This window comes from Rhinoraja longicauda, chromosome 6 (genome assembly GCF_053455715.1).
Source record: "Rhinoraja longicauda isolate Sanriku21f chromosome 6, sRhiLon1.1, whole genome shotgun sequence".
Taxonomy (NCBI): Eukaryota; Metazoa; Chordata; class Chondrichthyes; order Rajiformes; family Arhynchobatidae; genus Rhinoraja; species Rhinoraja longicauda.
In genome coordinates this window covers 38583074-38610118 of record NC_135958.1, presented here as the reverse complement: position 1 = coordinate 38610118, position 27045 = coordinate 38583074, and the positions used below count along the sequence as shown (strand labels likewise).

The 27045-nt window shown below is 40.8% G+C and overlaps 1 protein-coding gene across 1 annotated transcript; it reads left to right on the top strand.

Annotated features, from left to right (window-relative positions):
- The first annotated feature begins 131 nt into the window (after positions 1 to 131).
- Positions 132 to 26168, top strand: ctu2 (cytosolic thiouridylase subunit 2 homolog (S. pombe)). The gene is made up of 15 exons (XM_078401785.1): positions 132 to 464; positions 8143 to 8217; positions 13012 to 13090; positions 13422 to 13481; positions 14739 to 14799; positions 16351 to 16460; positions 16692 to 17056; positions 18196 to 18331; positions 18656 to 18787; positions 19781 to 19872; positions 20163 to 20260; positions 20575 to 20749; positions 22657 to 22723; positions 24514 to 24572; positions 25408 to 26168. The coding sequence occupies exons 1-15, from the start codon at positions 382 to 384 to the stop codon at positions 25478 to 25480; spliced, it is 1665 nt and encodes a 554-aa protein (XP_078257911.1). The 5' UTR covers positions 132 to 381; the 3' UTR covers positions 25481 to 26168.
- Positions 26169 to 27045: the final 877 nt, after the last annotated feature.

Sequence of the window (27045 nt, the reverse complement as noted above, 5' to 3'; positions counted from 1 at the left end):
CCTAAACAGTCATCATCAACCCGCGACGTCCGGGCGGCCGCGCGTCATCACCCCGCGCCGCCCACAACAACCCGACGTCAACGGCGGGTTGAAACCCAACCCGTTTCTACGGAAACGCCGCCATTTTGCTTTGTCAAAGCTGTGTTGTTGTCAGCCTCGGCCACGCTGCAGAGGAGCGGCACCGGCATCGTCAGACAGGGCTCGGCAACGCGAACATCGCAGTAGCGTGTTAACGAAAGACAGTTGCATTAAAATAATCAGTGTTAGCAAGGAGTAATATTTAATCGGCATCTTCCGATTGATTCATCGGCTGGCGCTGGTGGCGGCGACCGTGTGGTGGTGCGAAGGGAGTGAGCGGTGAGCGGAGAGCGGAGCGGCGCCATGTGCGAGGTGGAGGACGATTACCCGGGAGAGCCGCTGTACGAGGCGGCGGCGGCGGCCACGGGCACGGCCTCGCCCACGAGGTGGGAGCGGCGCGCACACCCCATTCATTTCTCTCAACGCTGCCTTTGTGTTGGCGAGGGGGCGGTAGAAGGGGGGATGCGGCAGGAGGGGATGGGTAGGGAGCGGCGGAGTATGTATGGTAGGAGGGAGTGAGATCGGGTAGGGGCGGTGGGTTGAGGTAGAAGCATAGTAAACAAGGTGCAGGATAAACAAGGTGCAGCACCGCCATTCAATATGATCATGGCTGATCATCCAAAATCAGTACCCTGTTCCTGCTTTCTCCCCATATTACCTTGATTCCGTTAGTCCTAAGAGCTATATCTAACTCTCTTGAATACATCCAGTGAATTGGCCTCCACTGCCTTCTGTGGTAGAGACAACCACAGATTCACAACTCTCTCCGGTGGGGTGGGGTAGGGGGCGGTAGCGTAGACAGGACAATGCTGTTAATCCCGTCTGATTTTCGTTAAAAAAAAAACGGCTGCATATAACATGGTGAACAGATTTAACGAGGGAGTTAACTGTTTTAATTTATGCTCATCCAGAAAGAATTAACTTAAAAGCACAGTGATTTTACAAATACATTAAAATAGAAGTTGGCAGAAAGCATGTAACTAAAAGAGAATTTGAGAATTCCTGTTGGGAATTTGAGAAGGAATAAACGAATGGATTAATGTCAGTGATTGTTTAATGGCACTTGTTGTGGAGAAATGCCACATCGTTGTGGAAAAAAGTACAGGAGAAAATAAGGGAACTAAGATTGGCCTGGATAATTGGTCTGAAGAAGGGTCTTGACCCAAAACATCACCCATTCCTTCTCTCCAGAGATGCTGCATGTCCTGCCGAGTTACTCCAGCTTTTTGTGTCTAAAATTGGACTGGTCTGGTTACAGTGTTTTCTTCCAGTTTTGTGAAACTGTCTTAACAGATTTTTTAGAGAGAAGCGAGAGAAAGAAAGGAAATAATAGTTCAAGATCTACAAGACAGCTCAATGGTGGAGCTAGTGGCTCGCAGTACAAGAGAGCTGGGTTTGATCCTGACCTTGTATGCTGTCTGTGTGGTGTTTGCAAATTCTCCCTGTGACCAGTTGGATTTCACTGGTGCTCTGGTTTCCTCCCACATCCCAAAGACACGGAGTCTTACAAATTAATTATCCTCTGTAAATTGGTCATTGTGTGTAGGGAGTGGATGTGAAAGTGGGGCAACATAAAACTTGTGTGACTGGATGATTAATGGTCAGCGTGGACTCATTGGCCTGTTTCCATGCTGTATCTTTAAATTATTAACCTATCAGTTGGCAACATGTTTGAATCCAATACTAAGTACATTGGTAACAAGGCTTTTAAATAAAATCTTTGGTCACACTCTGACCAAATAGAGGCAGTACCATTTTATGAAGAGAAAATTGCTTTTGACTAATGTAGGGGGATTTTTAAAATTAAAGGGCCTGTCCCACTTAGGTGATTTTTTTTAAAGGCGACAGTCATAGTCGTAGCAGGTCGCCGAAAAACCTGCGACTGCCCCCCCAACCCCCATGGCAAATGTCTACGACAAGCTACAACAGCCTACCACCTAGTCGACATCAAGCTATGGCAAGCTACCGACAACTGCGACTGAATCGTCGCGAGTAGGATATCCACCTACAACCACACAGGCGACAACCGAAGTCAACCTACGTCCACCCGGGAAAAGCTACGACCCTGTTGGCGACAACTGAAGACAATTCGCGTCATTTTCGCCTCCGGTTTTGACGCCAGTACCTGACGTAGGTTGACTAGATAGTCGCCAGTGGAATTCACCGAAGTCAACACGGCAGCCTACGTCACCTGGCGACAACCTACGACAACACCTACGTCAGGATACGTCAAGCTACGCTCATTGGCGTCAAACCCACTGTCGCTGAAAAATTTGCAACATTCTGAAAATCCAGTGGCGACCAGAAAGACGCTACGACTCTTTGGAGACGACTCACGACTATACAGGCGACACCCCGGCGACCGTGTGGCGACAGCCTGGTTGCCTAAAAAATCGCCTAAGTGGGACAGGCCCTAAACTGGCATGGTATTTTAGAAGGAAGAAGTGGATACATTGTCATAAAAGCAGAAAATGCAGGAGGCACTCAGGAATGGTTAATGTTTCAATTGTTTCTCCTACCATAGATGATGTTTAACCAGCAGTACTCTCTGCTCTTATTCTGCTGAGTGTTTTTGGTTTTCATTAACAGTTGATATAGTATATCTTATTTGGCATTTGACAAGTTATTTCACCAATGCCATTTTGCTTATGTAAGAGTGCACAGATGGAATATTTATTTTGCTCAAGTGAGCAGTAAATTACACAGAGTATTCCAGGTAGTTATAATTTAAATAATTTAGATTAAAAAGCAGTGTGGAACAATGTTTTCTGATTATTGATGGGAATTTGAGCAGCAAAGAAGATGCAAAAAGTTTGCAAAGTGATATAGGTAGGTTACCGAAGTGGATAAGATGATGGCTGACTGGGCTGGTGACTCGGGCAAAGGACAAGTGAGAAGCAGAAAATCCTACAATAAGACACAAAAAGCTGGAGTAACTCAGCAGGACAGGCAGCATCGCTGAAGTGAACAAAAGTGTGATGTTTCGGGTTGAGACCCTTCTTCAGACTGGTGGAAACATTTTGTGTCTATCTTCGGTTTAAACCAGCATCTGCAGTTCCTTCTTGCACAATCCTACAATAAGGTTCACCGTGAAGTCTTTCTGCCAACTACAGGGCACTAGTCAATAGTGTGATTGAAAACTCTTTGCTTGCTTGAATAAGTAGTTCTATCAACATCATTAGTGCATCCCTTCCACCATCTTAAAGATTCACTCTCTCCACTACTGATGCACTGAAACATGACATAAGAAATATACCATATGATTCTATGGGCCTTTTTGGCCGTTCAATGATTTAATCTTGTCCTTGGTTTCACTTTCTCTTGCCTTTTCTTCATAGTCCTATACTCCCATAAACCTTGACTCTCCTATTAATTCAATGATTTAGACTCCACAGGTCTTTGGGGAATCCTCTTCCATAAATCTATGTCCTCTAGGTTTTATCTATCTCTACTATGGAGAAAAGTTTCCTGTAGTTTACCCTAATTATTATACCCCTCGTAATTTTAATTGCCTCCATCTAGTTACCTCTTAACCTCCCCCAATCCATGGTGAACAAACCTAGTTTCTCCAGTCTTTCCTCATAAACAACTTCTCCCTTCCATGCAACATCATGGTGAATCTACTCTGTACTCTTTCCAATGCTGTCATGTCCTTCGTATAGCATGCTGTGTGTACTGCCAATATAAAGGATCTGTTGACATACTTCATGGCCCCTCTGTTCCTCAATACTCCATTAGTGCCTGCCGTTCTTGGTGTATGACCTCATCTCATTAGTTCTCACAAAATGCTATTTTTCAGCCCATTTCAACAACACAACTATGCAGCCTAAGACTACCTATCACACTATTCACAGCTCTGCCAATTTTCGTGGCATTTCCGAAATTATCATGCCTCCTGCATCCATGTTGAAGTCATTCACTCATATTACAAACAGCAAGGGTACCAGCACTGATCCTGTAGGACACCACTAGTCACAGACATCCAATCACATAAAAACAATCCGACATCATCCTCTGTCGCCTATTGCCAAACCAATTTTAGTTCCAGTTTGCAAACGTGCTCTGGATCCCATCTAGGACCTTGTCAAAGGGCCTTATTAAAGTCAGCATAAATCACATCTGCTGTCCTGCACTCATTGATATAGTTTGTTATGTCTTCAAAGATTTGAATCAAATTGATCTGAGATGATCTGCTCTGGACAAGGCCACATTTGCTGACTCTGATCAGTACCTGGTTTTCAAAGTGATCATTAATCATCTGCTTCAGAATTGTTGCCAGTATCTTCTTTGCTACTGATGTTAAGCTGCAGGAACAAGGACGTGTTGATGCTGGTTTATTAAGGAAAGCCACATAATGCTGGAGTAACTCGGCAGGTCAGGCAACATCACTGAAGAACATAGGTGACTGGGACAAGACCCTGATGTCAGACACACACTGTATAGTTGTCGGGCTTTTCCTTGCCATCTTTCTTGAAAAGGATGATCACGTTGGCTGTCCTTCAGTCATCTGGTACCTCAATTGTATCTGATGAAGATTAAAATCTCAGCTAGAACCGCAGCGATTTCCTCCCTTGTCTCCTGTAGCAGCCTGGGATAAATTCCATCCAGAGCTGGGGAATTTTTATCCACCTTTAAGCCCACTAAGGCATTCAGCACCTCTTATTTATGGAGAGCTGCACCAAACTTCATTAATTCCCCAACTGCACAATCTGTTTCCTTTGTGAATACCAATGAAAAATATATAATTTAGGACCATACCTCAATGTTCTGGTTCCATGCCCACATACTTAATGGGCCCTAGTTTTTCCCTGCTTATTCTTTTGCTCTGAAGGTAGACACAAAATGCTGGAGTAACTCAGCAGGACAGGCAGCATCTATGGAGAGAAGGAATGGGTGACATTTGGGGTCGAGACTCTTCTTCATCTGTTGCTCTTAAGACTTTTGCTCGTAATATACATATAGAGGCCCTTCAGATTTAGTAATTTGCATGTCCTTCTTAGCCTTTGTAATTTTGTTTTTCTTATGTGCCTCTACACTTTTTATATTCTTGATGGGTCTCCCCTATCATTAGTTCCCTAATCCTGTGGATTTGGTTAGACTCTGTGTCTGTGTATGATTCGAGTTAAAGAGTGTTTTATAATAATAATAATAATATTCATTTATTGTCATTGCAACGAGTACAACGAAATTAAAAAATAGCCAATCCTGACGGTGCGTAAAAACATATATGCAATAAATGCAAAAACAAATAAATACAATTATATTAAGTACAAAAGTTTTAACAGTGTTGCCTAGTGCAGAAGGTAGTGTTCAGTTCTCGTATGGCCCTGGGGTAAAAACTGTTCTTAAGTCTGTTTGTTCGGGATTTGATCGACCTGAAACGTCGACCAGAGGGCAGATGAACAAACAGACGGTGGCCGGGGTGGGATGGATCTTTTATTATTTTGCCTGCTCTACTGAGGCAGCGTAGGCTGAACAGGTGCTCCAGGGAGGGCAGTGAGCAGCCGATGATCTTCTGGGCCGTCGTGATGACCCTCTGAAGGGCCTTCCTGTCCTTTTCTGAGCAGCTGGCATACCATGACATTTATTGTCATGCACCAAAATGGAACAATGAAATTCCTACTTGTAGCAACACAACAGATTTGTAAACATAGTACTCAATAGATAATACAATAAACAGACATAAAAAAGTTAAATAAATGAAAAAAAACAATACATCCAACAAACAAAACAAAGCCCACATCCCCTAGTGCAACCAAGGCAGTTCAGAGGTTAGTTAGTATTAGTGCAAAACAGATTTGCTATTTAATTGCCGCATTGTGGAAATAGTCTTTAATGGCGAAATCAAGTAATTCTGACCAATATACTGACTTGAATTTCAAAGATGCAGAGGTCATTTCATTGAGAAATATAATATTCTAAAAGCTTGCAAGTTAAATGCTGTGCTGTTGATTCCTTTAACTGAAGATCCTCGAACAGCTGGTGTAGTTTTGGGATGAGGAGTTGGACATTTGGAATTAAGAGGAACATTTTCTTTATAGGGAGGTTATACATCTGTGGAATTTACTTTGGAAGGCCATGGGTGTTTAATTGTTCTGCATGTTTAAGGTTGAAATAAATGAATTTTTAGACTTGAGGGAAGAAAAGTCGGCAAGACACAGAGTTAGCCTTGATCATGTTCATATTGAATGACAGCAAACTGCAGGGCTTTTCCCAATGTTTCAATTGATGATTGATTAAAAAAAATCTTTTTTGCATTTTGTTGAATTGCCAGTGGGGACCATTGCTTTTTCTAAAGGGAACATATTCTGATAATATAGCTATTCCTTGCTAATTGCATGAGATTGTTTGTGTTTATGATATACTTTAATCCCTGAAGGCATAAATTCAAATCCTTCCGAACACATAGGAGCTGGAATGGCAATTTGATCCCCCAAGCTGTTCCATCACATTTCATAGAACACAACGTGTTGGAGTAACTCAGCAGTATCTTTGGAGGATATGGAGAGGTGACGTTTTGATTCGGGGCCATTCTTCATAATAAAAGGGACAATGTATTGACCCCTTGAACTGAAAAAGAGCCACCACAGGTTAATAACAAATGTAAAAAAACAATTTGTAAGGTCCAAAGCCAGCTGATTTTGGTGACTTACTACAGCACTTTGTGTTCTACGCAAGATTCCAGCATTCGCAGATCCTAGTGTCTTCATCAATTAGCATAATTGATATACAGATAATGTCAATTGTTTGCCTCTATTTTGTTCCATTTCCTTGATACCCTGAACTAATAACAAAACTATTTGCCGGAGATGTGATGTTTTTCCGGATCGTATCTCTGGTCGCTCTGCAGCCTAACATCATGGAGCTGGCAGCCTTGCTCGAGACTGACTTTAAGCCCGGCCGCGGGCTTACCATCGGAGCCTGCGATCCCTTGCCTGGGATCAAAGCTCCAACCGCGGATTTCAACATCGAGGAGCTCACAGTCTCGGGTAGAGACCGATGTCGGGAACTTCCAAAGTCACAAGAGGTTCGACCAGCCCCGAACCGGGGTCCGATCGCAGGGAGCTGTGACCCCCCCCCCCAATGCGGGAGCTTGATCACCCCTAGTATAAGAAAATAACTGCAGATACTGGTACAAATCGATTTATTCACAAAATGCTGGAGTAACTCAGCAGGTCAGGCAGCATCTTCTGAAGAAGGGTCTCGACCCGAAACGTCACCCACTCCTTCTCTCCCGAGATGCTGCCTGACCTGCTGAGTTACTCCAGCATTTTGTGAATAAATAGCTTGATCACCCCGATGCGGAGGGCCCGACCGCCAGCTATGGGAGCCAAGATCGTCCTGTCAACGGAAGGCTCAAGGGCCCCGACCGCGGGAGGACAAAGAAAGGAAGAGATTGAACTTTCTTTTCTGCCGTCCATCACATTGAGGAATGTGGAGGAGTCACTGTGGTGGATGTTTATGTTAAAATGTATTTTGTGTGTTTTGTTGCAGTTTACATATGACTGTATGGCAAATCAAATTCACTGTACGTTGCAAAACATACTTGGCTAATAAAGTAGTGATTATGATTACTACGATTATGATTAATTTAATTGAACATCACCAGTCTTTCGGTGAAATGACAGAGATTTATGTTGGTCTTTCCATGGCCGTGCCATGGTCAATCTAGAGCCACATCCAGGTAGCATTTTGTTGTTACATTGTGGACATAAACAAACACATATTAACCCGTTGTACTCGCCTCATAGCATTCTGTTTTATGTTTTGAAGTAATTGAAACCCAATATTGGGAAAGGCGTCCAAAGACTGGCCAAAATTATAGAGCTTGTTAAATTAATTTTATTTTCTAGTAAATAATCATTGTTCACTTTTTTTTCAGTTCAGGTTTTCAATACATTGTCCCTTTCTTCAGTTACCAACTTTTTAAAACTCTATCACACTAATTTCTTAAAGTATTAATGTTAGTCTTTGATAAAAGTTATATTTGTTCAGAAGTTGCATGGAATATCTGTAAGTGATTAAGTTGCTTTCATAATGTATCATATATATTCTATTCTGCAGCGTTGCACAGAAATGTATGAAATGCAAGGCCAATTCAGCAGTGTTGGTCATTCGAGTGGGAGATGCGTTTTGCAAGTAAGTATCAAAGCTTACAACTGAACATTTCAAAACGTGTAAGGATTGTTTGATAAACAATTAATTGTCAGTGCAGAAGAACAAAATCAAGCAACAGAAATGATTTGTAGAAATGACAGATGGAGTTTAATCCGAGCAAGTGTGAGTTGCTGCACTTTGGGAGGTGGAATGTATGGGGAAAATATACAAGTCATGGCAAGACCCTTAATGGCATTAGACGAACAGAGGGTTCTTGGGGTTCAGGTCCAGTACACCCTGAAAGTGGTAACACTGATAGATAAACATAGAAACATAAAAACATAGAAAATAGGTGCAGGAAGAGGCCATTCGGCCCTTCGAGCCAGCACCGCCATTCATTGTGATCATGGCTGATCGTCCCCAATCAATAACCCGTGCCTGCCTTCTCCCCATAATCCCTTGATTCCACTAGCCCCTAGAGCTCTAACTATAACATAGAATGGTAAAGAAGGCATATGGTACGCTTGCCTTCACTGGTCAAGTCAAGTCTACTTTATTTGTCACATACACATACAAGATGTGCAGTGAAATGACACTGGCAATGCCTGTGGATTGTGCTAAAACTACAAAACAGAATAGAATTATTTTTTTTAAAGACACAACACAAAAAATAAATTAATACAGTAAATTAGTCCCTGGTGATATAAGAGTTAACAGTCCTGATGGCCTGTGGGAAGAAACTCTGTCTCATCCTCTCTGTTTTCACAGCGTGATAACGGAGGCGTTTGCCTGACCGTAGCAGCTGGAACAGTCCGTTGCTGGGGTGGTAGGGGTCCCCCATAATGTTGCTTGCTCTGGATCTGCACCTCCTGATGTATAGGTCCTGCAGGGGGGTGAGTGTAGTTCCCATAGTGCATTGAGTCGTACGCACTACTCTCCGCAGAGCCTTCCTGTCCTGGGCAGAGCTGTTCCCAAACCAGATTGAGGCATTGAGTATAAGAGTCAGGAAGTCATGATGCAGTTTTTTGTAGAATGTTGGTTGGGCCACATTTGGAGTATTGCGTGCTACTCTAGTCGCCCCAATACTGGAAGGATGTTGAAGCTTTGGAAAGGGTGCAGAAATTTACCCTTTCTGGCATTAGGAGGTGTTAGCTGCAGGGACATGTTGGGCAGACTTGGATTGTTATCTCTGGAATGCCAGGGTTGAGGGGAGATCTGATAGAATTATATAAAATTATAAGAGGCATAAATTATAACAGGGTAGACAGTCAGAATCTTTTCCCAGGATGGAAAAATCAAATACTAAATATCATCGCTTTTAGATGAGCAGGGCAAAGTGTGAGGTAAGATATTTTTACACGGTGGTTAGTGCCTGGTTCGCACTGCCTAGGGCTGTGGTGGAGGCAGATGTGATAGTGGCATTTAAGAGACTTCTGGACATTTTGGTAATGTAGGGGCTCGGGTTATGTGCAGGTTGATAAGAGTTGGACTTGTCACCATGTTCGGTACAGACATTATGTGCCTGTGCTGGACTCTATATTAATACAGGAATAGGCTTTTTATCCACTTGAACATGTTCATGTTTAATTAAATTGTTTATGTGCATCTCAAATCTAAATTAAGTACACTCCAATATTGACAAAAGATAAATAGATACTTTTAAGTTCATATATTGATTGCACATTGGCATTGAAGTAGGCCATTTAGCCCATGTTGGAGCAATTCCATCTCCCGACTCATCTCCCTGTAACCCATTCTCACATCTTCCCTACCCATTTATTCACAAAATGTTGGAGTAACTCAGCAGGTCAGGCAGCATCTCTGGAGAGAAGGAATGGGTGACGTTTCGGGTCGAGACCCTTCTTCAGTCTGAAGAAGGGTCTTGACTCGAAACGTCACCCACTCCTTCTCTCCTGAGATGCTGCCTGACCTGCTGAGTTACTCCAGCATTTTGTGAATAAATACCTTCGATTTGTACCAGCATCTGCAGTTATTTTCTTGCTCTTCCCCACCCATGGTAATTATCCTAACACCTGTCCGCACTGTGCGCAATTTATAGTCGTCCATTTACCCAACAACCTGCACATATTTGGGAATATGGGAGAACCCATCAGACACAGGGAAGCTTGTGGAATCTGCAGGTATGTTACAATGAAAATACATTTTTCAAATTTTAGGTATAGAAATGAAGTAAAAATAGACATTAGTAAAAATAGACATGAAATAGATATGACTGATAACAGTTTATGTGAAGAGAGTTAAAAATCAAGAGAAAGAATAAAACGGGATTGTCCAAAAGGGAATAAAAATGAAGGAAGTGTGTTATTTCTAGGCGTGAGTACATAGCAGAATGGATTTATAAATATATTCGTTTTTACTGTGGCAATAAATTGGCTTTTAAGAATAGTTGAGGATTTATAAGATAATGTTTTCTAAAGGATGCCGTACAAAATGGATTATAGATTTTTAAAATCATTATAAATAAATGGTATATAATACAACGGATGGATAGATGATTAAACTATGAGATCAGTAAAGTATGAAGTATCGTCATACTACACAGATGGTCCCTTCAGCCCATCACATCCGTGCTGACCTTTTTTGCTCATCTGTACTAATCCAGTCTTTCCTAAACTTTTCAAAGCCTCTTAAATAGTAATTGTATCTGATTTCACCACTTCCTCTGGCATCGTGTTCAACCACCTCTGCAAAAAAAAAAACCAAAAAACCCTCAGATTATCTTTAAAGCACTTTCTTCTCTCACCTTAAACGTTTGTCCTCTTGTTTTTCACATCCTTACATTGGAAAAAAGATTTATACTTTCTACCCTATCTGTGCCATACATAATCATATACATTTCTATCACTCCTGTGATCCAGGGAAAACAAACAAACCAAGCCTATCCAATCTCTTCCCAACACTAAGGTCCTTCAATCCAGGTGAAAGATGTTATTGTCATGTGCACCGAGGTACAATGAAAAGCTTTGCATATTAACCAATCAGATCCGATGTACTATACATAAATTCAATCACGTCCAACTCAAGTACAATAAATAGAGCAAGGGGAAAGATACAGAGTGCAGTATATAGTTCTCAGCATTGTAGAACATCAGCTTCATTGGTAAAGTCCAATGTTCATATTGGGATAGAGGTGAATCAGACAGTACCCTGGCTAATGGAAGGACAGTTCAGAAGCCTGATAACAGACGGAAAGAAGCTGTTCCTGAGACTAGTGTTTTATGCTTTCAAGCTTCTGTACCTTTGGAGGGAAGCAGGGAGAAGAAGGAATGACTGGGGTGGGGCTGGTCTTTGATTATGTTGGCTGCTTTTCCGTGGCAGCGTGAGGTGTAGATGGTCAATGGTGGGAATCCTGGTCTGTCTGATGGACTGGCCTACATCTACAACTCTCCAAATTCTTGCAGTCTTGGGCAGAGTTGTTACCAAACCAAGCTGGGATGCAACCTGACTGTATGCTTTCTATGGCGCATCTGTAGAAGTTCGTAAGAGTCGTTGGCTTCATGCTGAATTTCTTCAGTCTCCTCGGGAAGTAGAGGCATTGGTATGCCTTTATGGGTCTCGCATTAGTGTGGTTTGTCCACGATAGATCATTGGGAATTTTAACACCAAGGAACATGGAGCTCTTAACCATTTTTACTTTGGCACCATTGATGCTGATTGGGGCATGTATTCCACTATGCTTTCTAAAGTCCTGACATGATGATACTAACCTCTCTGTCTCCTTCAGTACTCAGTCTCATCATTGTTGGTGAACCAGCCTATCAAACCTGTAGATGGAGTTAGAGTCCAATTGGGCCAAATTATTGTGGAGGAAATATCACCAATCCTCACGGATTGTGGTCTGAGGATCCAGTGGCAGAGTGGGGTGGTGATTCCCAGGACCAAGAGTTTGATGTTGAAGGTGGAGTCTAGGAGTTCCATTGCTATCTAGGAGTTCCAGAGATAGGTAGGGCCAGGGAGTTGGCGTCTGCTGAGGACTTGTTATTACGGTAAGAAAACTGAGGTGGATTAAGGTGGGCTGGGAGACTGGAGATAGTCTGCACCATTACTAGTCTCTTGAAACACTTCATGATATTAGTGGATGTCATTAGCATGACTAATGGTAGTCATTAAGGCACGCTGCCTTTTCTTTGGCACCAGGATGATAAGGTGGGTGGACCTTGAAGCAGGTGGGGCCCTCCGAATGGAGTACTGTAGTGAGAGGTTAAAGATGAATATCACTGTTCATGATGTGCACGGGTCCTGAGGATGTGGCCCACCTGGGCCGGGACCTGGAAAGTCCAGATCCAAAAGGTCAAGTAGTATGTTTTGGGGGAAGAGCAAATATAGATTGTAACTTAATGAGAAAAAATATCAATTTAGGATTGCAAACAGAGAGACTACTAAAGGTTGAATTCCAGGTTTACAAAACAAAAGTCAGAGGAAATAAGAATATGGGTGGTAATCATGAAGGCATTCTGTGTGTGTGATGCTGATTGCATTTAAACATGAGAATTTGATGCGGTTCTGGGCATTCCATTGAAGATGGGATATTGAAACCAAATTAAAAAAAATTCAGAACAGTAGCAGGAGTTATGGAAATTTTTGAGATAATTATGGGTTTCGTAAAAGATTCATGTTATTTTGAGAGGAAATGAAGGGTAAACACGGATAATTGGTCATGGAGGAACAATTTAAAATAAATTATCTTCATTTTCTATGATTACGTTTTGCATTACATTTAAATAGTGATATAATTGTTGATTATATGGCACCAAAAATATTTGAAAATTCAGAATTATTCAGTTTTCAGCCGGATTGTTTATGCTTCTCATTCAGATCTTGCTTCAAAGAATATTTTGTGCACAAATTCCGTGCAATGCTAGGGAAGACACGTATAATTTTTCCAGGCGAACAGGCAAGTAATTGAAGTAATTCTTTTCTTTTTAACTTTTTTTTGCAAGAATATCCTAGCACTAAATTTAAATTTGAAGCAACACTGTTCAGTTAAAAGAAAAGTCGAATGTGATAGACCGAATGGTACCTGGGTTTTGGGTTATATTTGCCTTTTACATGTAAGTCTTTTTGATGTAAGAATGTTAGTCTACTTCTGAGGAATTAGTACTAATTGCTAATTAGATTAGTAAGACTGAAAGTAATCACAATTTGATAGTAACAGAATCAGAAGTTCCCAGGTGACTAGATTTTTTTCATTTCTCTTCATAATTTTGTTTGCTTTTTTTGTACAGGTCCTGCTCGCATTATCTGGTGGTCCGACATCCAGTGCAATGCTTTGTCAGGTTCAAGAGGTAATATATTTTAATTTCCTGCTAGGTTTCTTTCTCAACAAAGGCTTATTTATGTATGTGGAAAATAAGTAAAAAGCAATAATTTGTTATGGATTTGATCTCTCGTATTAATGTGAACGTAGTACTTTAAATGTCTGTTTCCATGATATATCTTTAAACTAAACCCGTTTCCATCGACATGGGAAAGAGAATTGAAATGGCTACCAACCAGGAGCTCCAGCAGGCCGTCATGGACGGAGTCCAAATGTTTGCCGAGTCTATGCTTGTTCTCACCAATGTAGAGAAGGCCATATTGAGAGCACTGAGGGCAATAGACCATGTCTCTTTCACTGTCCATCTGAAGAAGAATCCAGACCCTAAAGGTTATTTGTCCTTTTCCCACCATTGATGTTGCCTGGCCTGTCTAATTCATCCAGCACTTTTTTTTTGCAGTTACATTATCTTGCATATTTAGAAATTGAAGCTTAAACTCTTAAGTCTGGGTCATTAAATGGATTTAAAAAAAAACCTATGTCTCTAACATGGAGAGACAAGAAACTGTAGATGCTGGGTTCTTTAGCAAAACACAAAGTTCTGGAGGAACTCAGCGGGTCAGATAGTATCTCTGGAGTCTGATGAATGTCCTGATCAGAAACGCAGTCTGTCCATTCCCTCCACAAATACTGCCTGACTCATTAAGTTCCTCCAGCACTTTCTATTTTAGGCAATAGCTCAAACACCTTGAAAACACCACTGTTCACTTTCCTCCAGTCTGAAAAACAACCATTCATCATATCCCCGTTACTTAGCCAACTTCATATCCATACCATCAATGTCCTTTCATGATGATGTCTGTTATACAGCACCTTAACAAAAACTTTCTAGAAATTCCTGTATAGCAAACCAATTGCATTCACCTCATCGACTCTACCTGTGACCCCATCAAAATGTTCTCTGTTGTTATGAATTAAAGTGCAATTTTTCAATTATAGTCAGTTGACTCAAATGATACAAGATACAAATAAATAAATGATATGAACGAATGGTACAAATGAACACAACTGATAGCATCTCCAATTTTACTTTAACGTGTGGCTGAAGTTAACAGCTATGAATGTTACGCAATCTCAATAGAACATTTGAAATTTCAATACGTTAATATATTCTTATTCTTGATTTAGATATTGCTGTGCGTAAATTGGCTTTGTATTCTTAGCAAGTAGATGTATATTCGCAAAATATTCTTATATATAATATAAACTCTTATTTCTCGTTTAGGGTTTGTCCAGAGAAGCTCCAAAGAAATTGCGCTTTTCACCTGGGATCGTGTATATAGACGGTAGAGTACGAAGTATATTCCATCCTCTGAATAAAAAGTCGGCAATTTAATTTTTTTTGTGTGATCACGTGTCCGAAACGTCACCCATCAAATATTATTCCTAAGATAGATACGAAAAGCTGGAGTAACTCAGCACAGGCAGCATCTCTGGAGAGAAGGAATGGGTGACATTTCGGGTCAAGATCCTTCTTCCTGAAACGTCACCCATTCCTTCTCTCCAGAGATGCTGTCTGTCCCGCTGAGTTACTCCAGCTTTTTTGTGTCTATCTTCGGAATAATATTTGATGTCTATCAAATCCTCAACATTGATGGTCTCCCAGTATCCACCTCACCTCACATCCGGAATCTTGGAATCATCCTTGATCAAACCCTCTCCTTCGACAAACACATCAAACACATCACAAAGACAGCCTTCTTCCACCTCAAAAACATTGCCCGTCTCCGTCCATCCCTCTCCTCCACAGCTGCAGAAACCCTCATCCACGCCTTCATCACCTCCCGTCTGGACTACTGCAACAGCCTCCTCTATGGCGCACCCTCAAAAATCATCAATAAACTTCAATACATTCAAAACTCCGCTGCCCGTCTACTCACACACACCTCGATCCGTGACCATATCACCCCCGTCCTTTATAAACTCCACTGGCTCCCCATCCCCCAGAGAATCCAGTACAAAATCCTCCTCATAACCTACAAAGCCCTCCATAACCTGGCCCCATCCTACCTGACCGACCTCCTCCACAGGCACACTCCCACCTGCACCCTCCGCTCTGCCGCTGCCAATCTCCTATCCCCCCACATCCGGACTAAACTCAGATCCTGGGGGGACAGGGCTTTCTCCATCGCTGCTCCCACCCTATGGAACTCACTACCCCAAACCGTTAGAGACTCCCCCACACTCACCACATTCAAAACATCGCTGAAGTCTCACCTGTTCAGTACTGCCTTCAACCACTGAAGGTCACCTCACCTACTGTCTCCTTTCTCTGTTCATTTATTTATTTACTTATTTATCTATTTATTAATTTCCCTATGTTCTCAAAATCTGTAAAGCGTCTTTGAGTATATGAAAAGCGCTATATAAATAAAATGTATTATTATTATTATTATTATCAGTCTGGCATTCCGTCAAAACTAGAGGAGCTATATTTTGAGTTTGATTCATTTTATCAATTATTTTTCATTTTCTGTCCTATTGCGTTGGAATTAATGGATTGTGGTAAGTTGTGACAGAAGCAGACCATGTTGCAGTGGTTGAAATAAACAAGTCCCATTTGAAATGTGGTACAAGAACTTTCCAATTCTCCTGCCTCTCCACAGAAGGCAGTGGAGGCCAAGTCACTGGGTGTTTTCAAGAGGAGTTAGATTTAGCTCTTAGGGCTAACGGAATCAAGGGATATGGGGGAAAAAGCAGGAACGGGTTACTGATTTTAGATGATCAGCCATGATCATATTGAATGGGAGTGCTGGCTCAAATGGCCTACTCCTGCACCTATTTTTCTATGTTTCAATTACTGACTTATTGTTGCATCTTTCCTGCTTTACCTACAGAGGGAGCTGTATGTGGAAGGAGCCTAGAAGAAAGACGGGAAACTTTATCACAGCTCGAACGCATGTTCCAGGCTTCAGGATTTCCTTACCATATAGTCTTTTTAGAGGAGGTAATTTTATAAAGTTATCCAAAACATTATGACATTGTAAAAGTTTTAGCAACTTTTCTCCAGAGATGCTACCTCACCCGCTGAGTTACTCCAGCTTTTTGTGTCTGGCTTCGGTTTAAACCAGCATTTGCAGTTCCTCCCATCAGATTCTGTGTTGTTTTTGACCCTGTAAAATCATTGACATTTATTTTGAAGTATTTGAAACAAAATCTGACTGCTTTTATTCTGCAGGTGTTCAAGTTGCCAAATTCCATATTACACAGTGTATCCTGCAGTCCAGCTGGCCATGGCGAAAGCTATAAAGAGGCAGTGGATGATTTCCTACAAAAACAAAGAGAGACTCTGGTTCATGCAGAGCAAAAGCCTACAGTTGTGGAGCAGTTGAACTTCACACATTCAGAAGATCCAGTTCAAACAAAACTTGGTCAGCTCAGTATTGATGATGTCTTTACTGACCAGAATTCTAGAAGCACCTTGACAGAAACTTCCACGAGTGAGAAATGCAAAATTACCTTGGCACAAACAGAAGCAGTAAAGGAACTGTTCAGTTCAATAAAGACTTTGACTGCTAAAGAGGAATTGCTGCAAACATTACGGTAAAGAAATCTTGAATATTACTTCAGTGTAAATCTACATATTTTGCTTATTAATTAAACTATGACCTGCTACTGTAATCTTCCCCTAAGTGATATTGGCACCTGCTTCTACAATACAGAAACGGGACTTTTGGCTCACTGAGTCTACACTGAACACCCAATTGCACCGATCCTACAATAATACCAATTTATTCTCTCCATATTCCCATCAACTCCCCCAGGATTCTACCACATATGTACACACGAGGAGCAATTTACAGAGGCGAATTAACCTACAGCCATGCTTTTGGGATGTAGAATAACCGAGAGTCCATGGCAATCCCACGCAAGTCACAGGGAGAATGTGCAACTCCACACAGCACCAAAGGTCAGGATTGAACCAGAGATATTGGATTTGGAGACAGCAGATTCCATAATCACAATCCTTCTCTTCCAGGAGAAACAAAGTGCACCTTGTTTAAAAGCACTTAAAGCAAGCAGTCTCTATAGACTGTGGAAATGCATTTTCACTTTGTTTTGCAATTTTCAAAGAAACTTTGATTTCAGGCAGTATGACAGCCTGCAGTGAATCTGTGGGCCTTTGCAAGTGCAATAGGTTATTTTCATATTTCCCTCATTTTGTTTGTAACTTAAGTTTCTCACCCTCATATACATGTCCAACTTCCTTTTGACTATTGTCTATGTCTTACAAAATTGGCTTCCTATGGGTATTGAGGTAGACTGCCAGCAATTGAATGGAAAATTAATCTTTAGCTCTTGTCTGGAACTTTAGCCAATGATTTTTTCACTAGTCCCTTAAACCTCTCATCATCTTAAACTATTATCAGATCATCTGTTATTAACTTTTAATGTCCTAAGAAAAAGTGTCCTGTATTTTCACTGTACCTTCATAACTGAAGTCTGGCACTCTTGATGACATTCCAAAAAATTCTCCTTTGCCCTTTCTAACTTTTACTCTCCTCGTGCTGTATGTATTAGCTTTCCTGTGGTTCTATGGGTGCAGATTTCTTGGATATTGTCTGAGTGACCAATCTTCATGTCAGTCTGGACAGTTGACTGAATTCTTGTATGCGAAGTGCTTTTTTTCCCTGATCATTGTCAATATTACATTTCTCAAATAAAAATGCATTTCTCAACAGACATCATCTGCTTTTGTACACTGCAAGGATCAATGGCTACACAAAAATAATGATGGGAGACAGCTGTACCCGATTGGCTGTAAAACTACTGACTAACATTTCACTGGGACGCGGGGCCTCACTTGCCATTGACACAGTAAGGAGTACCTATAGCAACTAAAAAAAATAATGTCATTTTTCTGGATTCTAAATCAATATAAAGTTATTATTTTTGATTGGCTGGATTATTACAGAGATATAAATAACAGGATCACACTTACATCCCTCAAAAATTTGAATATTGTTTAATTTATGATATTTTTTAATATACCTAGCTCCATGTTTTTGCTCTTTAAATTACGTTGGTGTTTTGTTTAATCCATAGGAATTCTTACATTGAAAATTTTCAGTAATATTAAGATCTCTGGTGTTTACTATTACATAAATATTGTCTTATAGTGTTGGTCCTTTCTGAATACAGGGTTTTTCAGATAATCGTTACGGAGATGTCATAATTGTACGGCCAATGAGGGAATATACGTCTAAAGAAATTGCTTTCTACAATAAGCTGTTTGATGTTCCTAATGTCTTTACCCCAGCATTGGATACAAAGGTAAGATAATTCATTGCATTACAAGCAGCACTATCCAGCCTGCTCCTCAGCCAACAATGAACCATTGTGCATTTCCTTGTTCATTGTTTGGTTTAATCTGTCCTTTTCACACCTTACATGCTCTTTGTCCCCTTCCATTTCTCTAGTTTTTCTCTCCTGACCCTCAGTCTGAAGAAGGGGCCCAACCTGAAATGTCACCCATTCCTTCTCTCCAGAGATGCTGCCTGTCCCATTGAGTTACTCCAGCATTTTGTGTCTATCCTCAATGAACAGTTTGTCTTTTGAGATGGAGACGGATCAAGAAAGAGGAGGGAGGAATTGTAAATGGTCCAAGTGAATTTAAGGGAAGGGTGGAAATTAGTAGCAAAACTGATTACATTGACTGGTTCTGTATTGGTGCAGGAGCAGTACCAATGGTGACTGGACCTCTATGGTAAAGATAAGGTGGTGGGGGCCAGGGAAGTGAAAGTTGTTAAAATGGTGGAGAGCATATGACATGTCCCAGATGTAAGTGGGAAGGAACTAACAAGGGGGTGGACAAGATAGATTTAAGATATGAGAAGATAGATTTGGTGGGGCAGGAGCAGTGAAATACAGTGGGTCTACCAATGCATTCCTGTTTGTGAATTTTGATAGAAACAGGCAGTGCAGGTTTAGGGAACTCGGGTTGGAAAGTGTGGAGGGGTGATCTCCTGAAGTGTTAAGATCTGTGATGATATGGCAGACAGTGGCCTGATGCTCATTGGTAGGGTCATGGTCCTGGGGAGATGAAGACATGTCAGCTGCCCCCTGGCCTCCAAGGTACCAGTGACACCATCCTCGTCTGCAGCCTTTTTGATAAGTTTGACATTGGTGTGGAGAGCTGTGTATATGCAAGACTTTTTAACCACTGTAGAATTTTGAATTTCATTCCTTGTAGTTCAGTAAGAAGACATTGAATAAAAGGTCATTGATCTGAGCAACATGTAAAATATCTGTTCTTCTCTTTTGTAGGCTAGTGATAAAGCTAGCATCCATCGACTGACTGAGAGTTTTGTGAACAAATTGCAGGCTGATTTCCCATCCACTGTAAGCACTGTTTACAGGTAAGAATTGTGCTGTTTCCTACCTTGTATAAATGCTTTCCGACATCAAGAGCTGTACTTTTGTGGAAAACTGTAGAGGTGCAGAAGAAACTGGACTAGAGACTCCCCTTCCAAATTTTTCTTTCCATCCACGGATGATTTTATCCTTCAATTTATGTTCGAAACCACCTCTTATTTGAACCGTACTGTAAGTGAGAACATCTTTAATTTTTACTAATGTAATTTTTACTCACCGAAACTGAGTAAAATATGAGATGGATAATAGTAAACTCAGCTACTTTTTCATGTAGAACGAGTGAGAAACTGAATGCAGCCTGTTCTGACTTGTGTGGAGCTGAACAGCCAGATCAATGTTTGCTGTGTCTCTGTGCTATGAACAATAAAATAGGTAAGTTATAAATAGTAAAAGATTGCTTTTTTTAATGCTTGCATGGATGTTTTGGTTTTAAAAGTAGTTATTTTCCACCTGTCCTTATTTCCTACCTTTTCAATTTAATTCCTTAAAACACAAATTATTCCTAACATGGCAAAAAATGCACTTCTTAGATTCTTAGATTCTCCTCAAAAATATACAACATATAGAAAGTAGATCATAATTATGAGACGCACACTCTGAAATATATTGTTTAAATTGCATTAGCATGTGAGAAAGTATTAAAAAATCAGGCATTTAAAAAAAATACTATTGTATGTTTTCTCAAGAGGAAGCCTCAGCGTTTCATGCCACCCTAATATCAGAAAAATTGTCACTCAAGCAAGCTCCTGATCAGGTGCCAGAGGGCACTGAGCAATCCTTCTGTGGCGGTGATGATGGAGAGGAAAATAAAGGAAAATGCTGTGATATGCAATCAGAAACAGCGTGCTTTTCAACAGACTGGTAGGTGTTTACGGGCAAGAAAATGTTTTAAGGTGGAAGAAAGAGCAGTGAAATCTGCAGCCTTTTTTCCCCCATTATCCATTTGATTTTAATCCTTATTATCAAGGGGGGGGGGGGATTATTTCAGTCATAAAAATCTGTTCATCATTTGAATTGACCAGAACTCTGTTGCTTTACTGAGAAGAAAGTTAATGGGGAAAATGGTGTAGTTCTTCAGACAACCCGTAATTCCTATTTCTTTTTATTTATATAGTATCCAAATAAAAATGAAAAAAAAATCAATATCATCCATTTAAACTTGAGAAACTGTTGTCTTTGACTCTTGTCACTGACATTTTTCTGTAGCTGTAGAATTTCATCTGCCTTTCTCGGCCATAGGTCTATATTTTTCAGACTTTAGGAGGTCTTCAGGCTTCTCTATCAAGAACCGCATTTACACCCATGTACCTCTGCCTGTTTCAACTCAGCCAGTCAGTACTGCCATTGGCATCCTGGTGTGCTGCCTAATATCCTCTAAATAAGAAAAGACACAAAGTGCTGGAATAACTCAATGGGTGAGGCAGCATGTCTGGAGAATATGGGTCAGGACCCTGCTTCAGACTGAATGTTGTTTGGGGGTGGGTGGATAGGGGAAGGAAGCTGGAAGAGGAAGGGCAGGATAAAGCCCAGCAAGTAATGGGTGGATACAGGTGATGGAGGGTTTTAACAAGCAGATGGTTGGACAGATGAAAAAAAAACCAGAAGGTGTGACAAAAGGTTTGAAGAGTTGCAGATTTAGTCAGCTACCCTAGTGCGAGGTGTTGGTTGTCCACTTTGCCTGTGGCCTTACTCTGGCAATAGAATAGGCCCAGGACAGAAAGGTCAGTATGGGAGTGGAAAGAGGAGTTAAAATGGTTAGCAACCAGGAGATCCAGTAGGCCTCGGGTACCCACGGGCAAGTGTTCGGCGGAATGCTTGCCGAGTCTATGTTTGGTTTCGCTGACGTACAGGACAGGAGGCCATTTTGGGAACGCCAGATGCTGTAGTTGAGGTTGGAGGAGGTGCACGTGAACCTCTATCTCACCTGGAAGGACTGCTGGGGTCTCTGGATGGAGGTGAGGGAGGAGGCAAGGGAACGATGTTACATCTGTGGTTACAGGGGAAAGTACTTGGGAAGGGGTAATCTGGATGGGTGAACCAAGAGGGAGCAGTCTCTGGAAGGTGGAAAGAGGTGGGGTTGAGAAGATGTGACTGGTTGTGCAGTCAAGTTGGAGGTGACTGGGATGTTGGAGAATGTGTTTGATGCGGAGGCTGCTGGAGTGAAAGGTGAGGACCAGGGGAACTATTCGTGTTCTGTCAACAGCAAGCGAGAGCTAAAAACAGAACCACAGGACAGAGGAGATATGATGTGGGATCCATCAATGACAGCAGGGGGATTCACGTTTACTACTGAAAGGAATCATCTAGGATGTGCATAGGCAGGTATTCATTCAAGACTCAGTTGCTTGTATCCTAACTTCAAGTTGTGTTAAACTATTACACCGCCTTACATTAATGAATATTAGCTCCAAGTTAACATATTCCCCATTTAAAATTCTCACTGTTGTGTTCAGTTCCCTCTGCGGCCTCGACCTATAACCTTTCTTCTTCCTGCCCCGAAACATTCTCCAATCCAGATCATTTCATGCATTACTTATTAACTTTGCAATAATACTGCCAACTGTGTCTTTGGCCATTTGTCTTTGGAGTTCTGATAAATTACTCTTTTGGCAAAACTTATACCCTGTTATAATAGATATTGTGCAACAATGTAAGTTTGCAAAATTACTTTTATGGCAGCTTTGTAAAATACATTGTACATTTCTTTGTGTCAACAGCAAATGATAGGAAGCTTAAGATAATTAGTTAAAATGTATTTGTTGTTTCAGTGGGAATAGAACCACCGATCTCCTTGCACTGCTTTGCTACAGTTGTAGACTAACTATCAAAGATATGGTAAGTCATATTGTTAAAAATGCAACTTCCAAAATTTGTTGTTGTTACAAGCAATGTTGATTTAATAACTTAAAACATTTAGAAGTTCCCCATCTGGTCAGGCAGCATCTGTAGAGGGAGAGACAGTAATACTTGGGACTGATTAATGAAAATTTGTGTAATAATATTTGACACGGGAGAACATAGTTGAACTCGTATTATGAATTCTGATGTAATAGTTATGCAGAAACCATTTAACTGGCAAAGGTAGACTGAGAGACCTAGGGTTGCAGGTATATAGTTCCATGGAAGGGGCGGCAAAGGTAGACAGGGTAGTGAAGGTGGCATTAGGCAGGCTTTCTCTTAATCGGTTGGTAGCTGGGATCAAGCTGTACCAATTCACGAGGGAAATCAGGAGGGCAAAATAGCACGCAAAATAGTTTTGGCAGGCAAGGTAGAAGAGATTCTAAAATTTATATTAAGAGTCGAGGTAATGAGGAAGAGAATAGGGCGCTAAACAATCAATGTGTTAATTTATGTGCAAGGCCACAGGAGATATGCAAAGACTTCAATGAATACTTCTCGTCTGTAGTGACTGGAGTAACTCAGCGGGATAGGCAGCATCTCTGGAGAGAAGGAATGGGTGACTTTTCGGATTGAGACCCTTCTTCAGACTGATGGTTCAGACCGTTGCAGTATTGCAAGCAGTTTTGGGCCCCAATGTGGAGAGGATGTAGAGGAGGTTTATGAGACTGATCCCAGGAATGATTGGGTTTACATATGATATGTTCGAAGGCACTGTACTTGCTGGAGTTTAGAAGGATGAGAAGGGACCTCATTGAAACTTACCAAATAGTGAGCGGCCTGGATAGAGTGAATGTGGAGAGGATGTTTCCACTTGTGGAAGAGTCTAGGACCAGAGGCCGTAGCCTCAGAATAACAGGATGTACCTTTGGAAAGGAGATAAAGAGGAATTTCTTTAGTCTGAGGGTGGTGAATCTGTGGAATTCATTTGTCACAGATGGCAGTGGAGGCCGAGTCAATGGATATTTTCACGGTGGATATTTACAGATTACTGATTAGTAAAGGTGTCGGGGGTTATGGGGCGAAGGCAGGAGAATGCGTTTAAGAGGGAAAGATAGATCAGCCATTATTGAATGGCGGAGTAGACTTGATGGGCCGAATGACCTAATTCTACTCCTCGGACTAATAAACATAAATCCAGATGAAAAAATCAACACCTTGCTCCTGTGGTCCCACCCTCAGATGCCCTTATTGATCTTTAATGAGCTCAGAATAGAGTTATTATTTTGTCCTTAACATACTTGCCCTCTTTAGATTCTCCTTTACCGTATGTCAAAGCCATCCCATGACTACATTTTAACCTCACTATCTCTCTTAAATGGACTTAAATCTCTTGATCAGAACCTCATTTTCGCTTGTCATCCAGGATCCCCTACTCATGCCAGGCTTGCTCTTCATCCTAACGGGAGCATGCTGGCTCTGATCTCTCTTCATCTCATGTTCAAAGCATCCCACTTGCCAGGAGTCCCTTTACCTGCAACGTTCCTGTCCAATACTCTCAGAATTGGTCTTGCCCCCAATTTAGGACTTCAACGTGTGGTAGGGTCAGTGTTTATGTATTAATCATGGAAGAAAAGTCAAACTCAGAATGTAAAGTCAGTTATATTAAAGAAAAGTCCAAAGATTTCTGTATTTTCTTATCTGTAAGAAGTTCTTACTCTTACAATTGGTAAGAGCTATGCACCAATGAAGATTCATTCTGTTTTCATTTGATTATTACACTCTAGGTATCACTGGATCTGTTGCCACAGTATGTCCTCTCTGAAGCAGAACGCAGGAAACGCAGGTGATTTTTCTTTTAAACGCAGTGAATTACGATGAAGGGTAAAGTTAAATTAACAAGACCTAGAGTATTTATAGAAATAATTTGATGATGTTAGATTGACTCCATACAGGCTTACAAAAAGTAATTCTACTTACTATGGACTTTAGTGCTGATGTAATCATGTATCAGTGTCTTAGGCAGTACAAATTAAATTCTAATTAATGTTCAATGTTTGCTTTATGTACTCACTTGGTCTATTGTGCCAGTGTGTTTTTATAACGGGTAGATGTATTCAGTGAGATCTAGCATTCACAAAAACTAAGCAGTGGACTTGCAGCTGATAAATCATTGCAAAGGAACCTTTTACTGTCAGGGATAATTTTGTTCCTTGTCACAGTTAAAATGTTGAAATGAAAATTGGCTATTGACTGACTAATGACTAATTGAAAATTGGCTAACCGGTTTATTTTGTTCACCAGCAGAGTTGAGAGCAACTCTTATTATTGAAGTCCCGCTCCCTGCAAAGCAATGTATGTGATTGAACAAATGCTGCTGCATATTTTTCTACTTGAACCCAATTAAGAAACCAAGATGTTTTACTGCGGGAACTATGCCCAATATTTAGAATGTCAAGCAATCACTGAAATTACAGAGGGGGTAGAAGGTTTCGAGCAGCCGATTCATTGGCAACACTGAGGATGCAGAGATCTTGTAACATACCAGCTTTCATAAGAAGTTTGAGCTGATGAGGAGCTAAATTAGGATTTAATGTTTATTCTTTCTTGGGCTGAACTCTGATATTGAAGATTGCACCTTAAATGGAAATAGTAATTGATAAATTTATTGTTTGTTGTAGAGCACAGGTGAGGGAACAGATCGAAGAGTTCCTGTTGGCTCCAGAGAAGGAGACAGATGTTGCTCGTTCCTGACCTGTCAGACTGAATTTGCTATATTGCAGATTATATACCGACTATCCATTTAACCCAGAAGCAAATGTGTTATGAATAAACTATGAATTGTAACTTGCCTTGTTATTTTGGCACTTAAAGTTCAGATAATTAGATTTCCACCTTCATTCCGGAGAGTTTGCATCACAAACTCCAGTGCAGATTGTCCATATATTATTCATAATCACGAACCATGCATTTTATTTTGACTTATAGTCATGTTTTGTTTACCTATTTACTTTGTGCTGCTCTTAAGTCAAACATTAAATATCATGTTTTGTAAATAAATTTGAAATATTAAATTCAAAATTGTTCCTAAATTTAGAATGGTGAGATTTTCTATAGCATTAGTTTTGAAGATTGTATTATTTTTAACGTTTAAAAATGGGTTAGATGTGTTATTCTGTCAGTCAGATTGATTTACTCCTATTTTGGACAGCGAAACTGGGTGGGAGAAAAAGCACACATCATTGCTCCAGCAACTCCAGTTCAATCCTGGTCTCTTGTGCTGTATCTAGAGTTTGCATGCTCTCTCTGTGACCACATGGGATTCCTCTAAATGTTTGAATTTCCTTCCACATCCCAAAAATACATGGGCTGACAGGTTTGATTAGCAACTGTAAATTGCCAATACTATTCAGATGCTTGGTAGCATGGAGGAGGTGGTTAATGGGGAATTTGGGGGGGGGGGGGGGGGAGGCAAGGGAATAAAATGGTGCCTAGCACAGAAGGGTATGTTTCTGTGTTCTATTACATCGATGGGTTAATCAAATACTGAATAGAGAATTTAACTAGATGAAAAGGAAAGCAAATTATAGCAAATTTCAGAATTTGTATGTGTCTTCTAACAGTACTCAAACTTGAACAGCTTGAATAAACTTCATTTACAAGCATTATGTATTTCTATAACTTGGTTTTACTAATAAGCATTTCTAAACATTTGGAGTGTAGACATTTTCTGCAGAGCAACAACACCTTTTCCCGGGAATTGTGCAACCTTCCGGAATGAACACTGAATTTTTCAACTTCATGCAAATTGCTCTCTCAAAATTTCCCCACGATCACACCATCTCGCTTGCCCTGTTTCTGTAAAAATTATTCTCTTGCGTCTTAACGAATCGTCATTTAGTCTCGTCTTACATCTCACACCTGCCACAGTTTGCAGGAGGGGAATGTTAGCTTGTTTATTTTTCCACAGATTCTGCAGTTGTTGGAAGAACTTAGCAAGTCAAGTAGTTTTATTTCTTTATTTTAATATTCCCAAGTACACCTACACCTGGTTTGTGACTAGAAAATATGAAAATTCCACGTCCTATAAAGCTGCTTCGCATTGGGGTAATTTTGGGATGGAGAATAAATGCCTACTTTGTTAGCAACATTCCCATACATTAATGAAAAGAATTGTATACAGGCATGTGAATTTTCCACAGATTTGTGTTTTTAAAATCCATTTCCCGTGCTTTTTGCATGATTTTCGCTTTGCCAAATCGTGTTTACCAGCGGAGAAATCAGATCGGAACAAAAAAGAAAATAAATGATGTATAAAC